The 7,500-nt window shown below is 51.5% G+C and overlaps 1 protein-coding gene across 1 annotated transcript in view; it reads right to left on the reverse strand.

Moving 5' to 3' along the window:
- Positions 1-3,969, reverse strand: part of LOC311368688 (transcription factor Sox-19b-like) — a gene marked incomplete at both ends in the record, with an annotated part of 12,424 nt that extends 8,455 nt beyond the window's left edge. Inside the window, 4 exon segments of the mRNA XM_084487482.1 lie at positions 1,148-1,257; positions 1,259-1,436; positions 1,438-1,530; positions 3,263-3,969. Of these exon segments, the coding sequence (XP_084343608.1) occupies positions 1,148-1,257; positions 1,259-1,436; positions 1,438-1,530; positions 3,263-3,969 (1,088 nt within the window).
- Positions 3,970-7,500: the final 3,531 nt, after the last annotated feature.

Here is a 7,500-nt window from a genome sequence, read left to right on the forward strand (position 1 = left end):
AAGTGAGATTTAAAAACATATTACCGAATGTTATTTCAGATATTGCAATCTCGATTGTCCAACAGGAATCAAACCAGCCAAAACCACAATTTAACTGAACCCAAGGCACTAGGGTCATAGAAAAGGGTTATAAAGAGGAGCATGGGTCCCCATCGCTCACCAGCTCCTGCTCTGTCTGATCCCCAAGGAGGACCTGCAGGTCCTCCCATTCATAAGACACTTCCTGGAGAAGTTAAAGTGGTTCACCTGCCATCGTTGCCCCCCCCCCCCCCGATCTCTTGAGAACTAGCAACAAGTGGGCGCTGGCTCTATATACTAGAGTCAGGTGAGGCCTCACATCCTAACCTGAGAAAGTCACCCTTCCGTAGACTTTATGAGCATCAGGACTGCAAAACAGACAACGGGGTCTGCGTCCACGGCGATGTGGCCTTCCCTGCACCGCGGCACTGGAAGACCGTATGAACAACTAGCGGCATTCCCGCTCGGAAAACGCTGCGATCTGTGGTTACATGAAAGTGGCCGCAAGGGTTAGAGATTTGCGACGGAACGTCAGTGGCCCGGCTAACGTTTTGGGAGCTCCCTACGCCGGACAGAAGAGTCATAATATTTACACACAAAGAAAAGGGAAACATCTTCTATTTACAGCAGTCCTTCATAGACAGTCCATTTAAGATTTTGGCACTTGGGGAGGATGGGTCGTCCATGCGCGTTGTGTGTGTGTGTGTGTGTGTGTATATACACAGGGGGGGTTGTGAATCTGGGACGAATGAGTGTAAAGACCTAAACACAAAACAACAGAGGTAGACTATAACAGTTCTGAATATTAAAACACACGGCTTTTGTAGACCTTGGTGGCAACGTGCCCACCGGCTGTGTGGGGGCCCCCAGCACCTCGGGGCCCTTCTATGTACGGAGGTACGAGTGCAAAAAGGGGGGGGGGGGGGGGGGACGCGCGTACGCATGTTACAATGCTAGTCTCTTACGTGTCGGTGTCCCCGTACCACTCTGGCCCCCGCGGCGGCCCCTCAGACACGCCTTCCACCCCGCCCCCCTCGTAGCGCCAGATGTGCCCGAGCGGGAAGGGGGCGGTGATCAACGCCCCCACCCCCCGCCTGCCCGCCCGCCCCCCCCCCCCCCCAGACGCCACCGCGCTCCTTTAGCGTCGTCCTTTGCGTCGTCGTCGTCTCTCTCCTCCACCCCGCCACCCCCCCCCCGCCCAGTGTCTAGATGTGCGTGAGTGGGGACGGTGCCACCGAGGGTAGTGCTGCTGGACGCTGGTGTAGCCCCGCTGGGCTGCGGCGGCGGGCCGGCGGCGGCAGCGGCGCCCGTGGGGTCCTCCGCCGTCGCCGCCGGGGATGTACATGCTGATCATGTCCCTGAGGTCCCCCTGGAGGGGCCCGCGGTGGTGGTGGTGGTGGTGGTGGCCGGACGTGGGGCCCCGTGGGCGGCGAGTGGGACATGGGCTCTGGCTTCACCATGGACATGGTGACGGGGCTGTGCTGCTGGGGGCTGCTGCCGTACGACATGGGGCTGTGGGGGAGGAGGGGGAGAAGAGGAGAGGGTCAACATGGCAGCCAATCAGATGAGATGTTTTGTCATCTTCGTCGGCACAGCATTCGGGAGTCTCTTGAAGTGGATCACGTTTTTGAGAGTACTTTGGGATACTTTTAGTGTGGTTTTCGCCAAGTTCGTTGGCAGAGTGGATTCTGTGTACATGCGGCGTACAGAGTGATACAATCATCTTTAACGCCGTTCTATCGGGAACACCGAGTGAGGAGCGAATATGGCCGTTTGAGTTGTTGTCGTCGTCCAAATCCATATTAATACTCTGAACTTACTGGAAACACACCCCAAGTGGTGGAACGATTCTAGTCCTATCAAAAACCCCAACCACGCCAACGGTTTTACGGCTTTCATTTGAACTCGACTCTACAGATCTAGGGAACATACTGGGATTTCCTTTTAACAATGAGGCAAAAGCGCTCCTATTCCCCCCCCCCTCTCTGTAGGCCGCAGTGCACCTGCGTGTTCAGACTAACAAAAGGGAGGTTTAAGAGGCTGGGCCCGCCACATAGCACGCTGATCTGTCGGTCAACATTGAGCGACTTCATGCTTTCACCTGCAAACTTCTCCCCGGTGCTCAACACCACTAATCTCCCGTCTTTCCACCAGACACTAAAACGACAACCTTTTAAATAAATAAAGAGTATTATTGTGATAATGTGAGGCGCCATGTTTGTTTTGGTGTAGTCCACCCAGACTTGAGATATTCCAGTTTAAAGTTTTGAACAACAATTAAAAGTGCAAGAGCACAACTAGGTCAGTTGAACGAGTTTAAATGTTGGTATGGAAATGAAAAGGTTTCATTTAATGACTTTGAGGGGGAAACAAAGGTTTCCTTTTGAGGCTGGTTGAAGAGTTCAGCGTTTCAAACTGTCAAAGTAGATGTTTGGAGGATTGCTGGGACACTAGTCTGGCTTTCGGTCACACTGGTGCATTGTGGGTAGGGGACCACACACAAAGCACTCCTGGCTCATGCAACACACACACACACACACACACACACACACACACACACACACACACACACACACACACACACACACACACACAGTTTTCCTTAGGATGATCAGCCTGTTTGACCACACATTACAACAGCCATCACAGTCAAATCTGTGGAGCCAATACTAGAAATCAAAGTTGCACTGTGGCAATTCCAAGTTGGGCAGGACGATCTGAGTAAAGCAAGCCAAGCCTGTTTGGCAAGCAAGACTTATCAGAAACACGATGGAGCCTCGATGATTCACCGCCCGTGTGAGGCCTGTGTTCCAGGAGTACCCGGTAGAAATGATTACCCAATACAAAGGTATTACACTCTAGTGTATGTAAAGCTATACTTTGAGGATTTACTCTTGTCACTTACGTAGTTCTGGGGGAAGGGCTCCTGTTTAAGTATTTAGGCTCAATCCCATAGGCCTGTTTGACATCAATAAATCAATAAGTGTCCCTACTATACAAAGTCTTTCTCCTTCGAATTAACAGATTGCAATAATCTCCCTTTTTTTTAACCAACATAACAGCCCTACTTAATACAACCCATCATTTCCACAGAATACCAACCAACAACCCATCTTGTTAATCACACAACCTACAACAACACACCTGCCCCATCCTTCTACACGCATTCACCAATACAAAAACACGGTCCTAACAAATAAAAAGCATTAAAAATAAATAAATAAATAAATAAATAAAGACGCACCTGTAGGCGTTGCCGCCGTTCATGTAGGACTGTGGCGCCATGGCGGGCGGGTACTGCAGCGCCGACAGGTCGTAGCGGTGCAGCTGCTGCGTGTAGCCCAGCGCGTCGCCCTGCATGCCGGCGTATCCCCCGGCGGCGTGGCCCCAGCCGTAGCCGTCCACCCGGGGGCTGCCGCCTCCGCCCTGGCCCTGGCCCTGGCCCTGCGCCGCCGCCAGCAGGTTGCCGGCGGACAGCGGGTACTTGCCGTGCACCACCACCCCGCCGGGGCCGCCGTGCCCGTGGTGGTCCTTCTTCAGCATGGGCTTGGTCTTGCGCCGCGGCTTGTACTTGTAGTCCGGGTACTCCTTCATGTGCACGGCGCGCAGCCGCTTGGCCTCGTCGATGAACGGCCGCTTCTCGGCGTCGGTGAGCAGCTTCCACTCGGCGCCCAGCCGCTTGCTGATTTCGGAGTTGTGCATCTTGGGGTTCTCCTGGGCCATCTTGCGCCGCTGGCCCCGGGACCACACCATGAACGCGTTCATGGGCCGCTTGACCTTGTCCATGGGGTCGGCGCCCGGGGGGCACGCAGTCTTGGAGCCCGGGTGGGAGCCGCCGTTGCCGCCCATGCCGCCCGTCATGTTGCCCGGTACCGGGGACATGCCCTGGGACGTCTGGTGGGACTGGGGCTGGCCCGTGGGCTTCAGCTCGTGCTCCATCATGCTGTACATGCTGTTTTTTTTCTGCGTCGTTTTCTTATTCTTATAAGTTATTTCTTTTCAAAACCAAAAGAAAGATATTAAAAAGGCTGCGATGGTGCGCGAGTCGCCTTTCCACCCGGCGACGCGTGGCCCGACTTGTCCCGCCGCGGCTCGTGCGTCAGGTACAACAGGGCACCAGGTGTTTCAAATTTCAATCTAATCAGTACTGGCCCTCCGCGCGCGTGACAACAAACCGAGCGGCAACGTACGTTGGTTGTACGTCGCGCAACTTTTTAAAACTTTCAGAGGGTCTGCCTTCAAACTCGCAACGGTAAGAGACAGGGGGTTCTGCGGTTGTTTACAAAACAAAACCTCCTCCTTCTCCTCTTCCTCGTCGTCGTCTTCTGGTATCTGGTGAATTTAGAGAGCGGACCGGGTGATTTGTTCCGACACGAGCACCGATTCACATGCGACTGAAGTATCTGGGTGATGACCAGAAAGTTTTCCCTGCTTTCTCTCGAGTGATTATGTGCCAGCTGTGGACCAATGGGAGCTCGAGGGCTTCTCGCGAGCGCGGGCATTTGCATGTGAATGCACGAGGCGGGCGAAGGGAAGCACTTGTTGATGCTGTGGAGGGATCGGGGGCTCAGGGAAAGTGCGCTGTCGGGATAGGAAAAGTACAGGAAAAAATAAATGGGATATTTCTCCTGGATGTCGAATAAAAGTAGACTTCACTGATTTCACTGACGTTAACGTAGCTGTTATTTTTTTTTCCTTATGAAGGAATTTATGTTTTAGTTTTTAGGCTACTTCGTTTTTGTTACAACTTTTGACTTAACCCCCCCCCTCCCAGTCTTATAATAAATAAAAGCACTAAGTCAACGCATCGGGTCTTTCCACTTTAAAACATTTGATATGCATTTTCCTGATGGACCTTTAACGGTTAGCTACCGGCCCACCCCCGGGGCCACTGTGTGAATGGCTTTTTTTGGGAGGATGTAATGTCAACTTGAACTTAATTTCCAAAGAAAAGCCATTTAGGCCATTACAAAGTGGTCAGCACGGGTCCACAGAAACACGGTTAATGTCTTCAGCAAACCCAACGAGCTGGTTTGTTGTGGCTGGCCCCGCCAGCCAACTCGTTTTCAAGACGTCCGAGGCCCCCTTTCAATCAATTGTGTGTTGAAGATGTGTCTCTATATGGGGGTATTGATTCGGGGTACAATAGCCCCAAAGAATTACTTTAGAAGTCTGCGAGAATATGGAAGAGGTCTGTTGGTTTGGCCAAACACACCCTTTATTATGCGGTGGCCCAAGGTCTTTGTTAAGAGCAGTGATTTCCACCAACTTACAAGGGGGCACGCTGCATAGCACGACCCTCTATCCTATACTCCATCCACTTGGACTCAATGGGGGAACCCGCCTGCTTTTAAGGTGTTTTGGGGGTCTTTCGGGATAAGTTGTGTCGTCAGTGTGGATCTTTTTGGGGTGCGTTTTTTTGCGCGAGAGAGTGTGCGTAAAAAAAATCGCGAGGCTATTGAAATAAATGCCGGGGTGAGTCACGGAGGAATGTGAAACACGTTTGGGCTCCTTGATGGGTAAAGTAAAGGTTAGGGGAATCAAGTCTGCCAACTTAAGGCTGCACCACAAACACCTCAACTGCCCTGCTCATGTCAACAAGTAGGCCTAGTGTGTGTGTGTGTGTGTGTGTGTGTGTGTGTGTGTGTGTGTGTGTGTGTGTGTGTGTGTGTGTGTGTGTGTGTGTGTGTGTGTGTGTGTGTGTGTGTGTGTGTGTGTGCGTGCGCGCGTGTATGGGTGCGCCATTATTTTTGGTTTGCAGTTAAATGCGACATAATTTGTCATTAATTCATTTTTAAGACTTGTGTTTTATTAATTACTTGTCATTTGCTGTGAATATATATTTTGTGCGCAACACGCACACACACACGCCTCTGCGGCCTGCTCGCGCATAGTTAGCAAAAGTCGTTTTCACGTGTGTGTGTGTGTGTGTGTGTGTGTGTGTGTGTGTGTGTGTGTGTGTGTGTGTGTGTGTGTGTGTGTGTGTGTGTGTGTGTGACTGTGCGCGCGGAGGCTGCAGGTGTTCCTGAATGACAGTAACGCCCTGACGCCAATCAAACCGGGGATTGTGGGGCTCCACTCTCGCGTTTCCGTCTCCTAGACAACCCCCCTCCCCCATTACTCCCCTCACACGCGCGCACACACACACACACACACACACACACACACACACACACACACACACACACACACACACACACACACACATTTCTTTCCATCACTTCTTAACCCCAGTATTACTCATTTGTCTCGCATTAAACTCTGTTTGTTACCGTTCCGTTCTGTTCCGTTCTCAGAAACACGCACAAGAAAACATACGAATTACTTTATTAATGTCCACATAAATAAAAAGAAAACACAGGACATAAATATTAGATTCAAACAAATGGAATAATTTGTCAGTGAGCAGAACTCAAAAGTTACACGCACGCGCGCGCGCTCACTCTCTCTCTCTCTCTCTTTCTCTCTCTCACACACACACACACACACACACACACACACACACACACACACACACACACACACACACACACACCAATCCGCCGGTCGGTCTGGTCCTGAGTGCTGGTTCCTGAGTGCTGGTCCCTGAATCCTGAGTCCTGGCTCCTGAGTCCTGGTTCCTGAGTCCTAGTTCCTGGTTCCCGAGTCCTTCACAGAACGCAGCAAGTCAGAACAGAGCGGCTCATTCCATCCAGGGCGTCTTCACAGAGCGCCGCCACTCTCACTCTCATGGCCCCCTCGCTCCATGGCTCCATGCTGCAAACCACCTGTGCCTTTGTCCGCAATGTTTACCGTGGAGAAAACACAACCGCACCGAGGAAACCCTGAGCATTGAAATGGGGGGGGGGGGGGGGGTCGCACACACACACACACACACACACATTGGTGCCGCTGAATAACGTTACAGTGCCAAACAATAGTAAATAATTAAGGTCGTTTAGCATGTGTTACTTACACTCTTACGCGTGCACACGCGCGCGCACATACGCACACATACGCACACAAAAAAAAGTGCGCACCGCATTAGATTTCAGCACCTACGGGGTTAATTATTTATGAATCGATTTATCTTTGTCTTGTTTGGTTGTAGACTCAAGTTCTCAGATCTCATAACTGAGATAATTACAAGACCACTACAGGCCCACGCCTATTCTATTTACCCCGTGCGCATTGGCCAATGAGTCAGAAAGGCGTCGCAGACGATCAAACAAAACCAAAAAAAGATTCAGGGTTTCCTTTACAAGTCTGAGAGAGTGGAAATGTATTGTTGGTGTAGGGGTGATATAAACTGTCAAAGGCATCATACAAGGGGATTACCAAAGATTATTATAGTTTACCTCCCCCCTTACCCTCCTCCCCCCTCCACGGTCCTTTCTCTCACTCACCGCTGAAAGGTTGCGATGTCATTACATGTAATTATTCTTACACCTCACCGCTGCGCTCGCTCCAGCAGCCCCCGGCCACTACCACTACCCCCCCCCC

This window comes from Micromesistius poutassou, assembly GCF_964030765.1.
Source record: "Micromesistius poutassou genome assembly, chromosome: 23".
NCBI classification, from domain to species: Eukaryota; Metazoa; Chordata; class Actinopteri; order Gadiformes; family Gadidae; genus Micromesistius; species Micromesistius poutassou.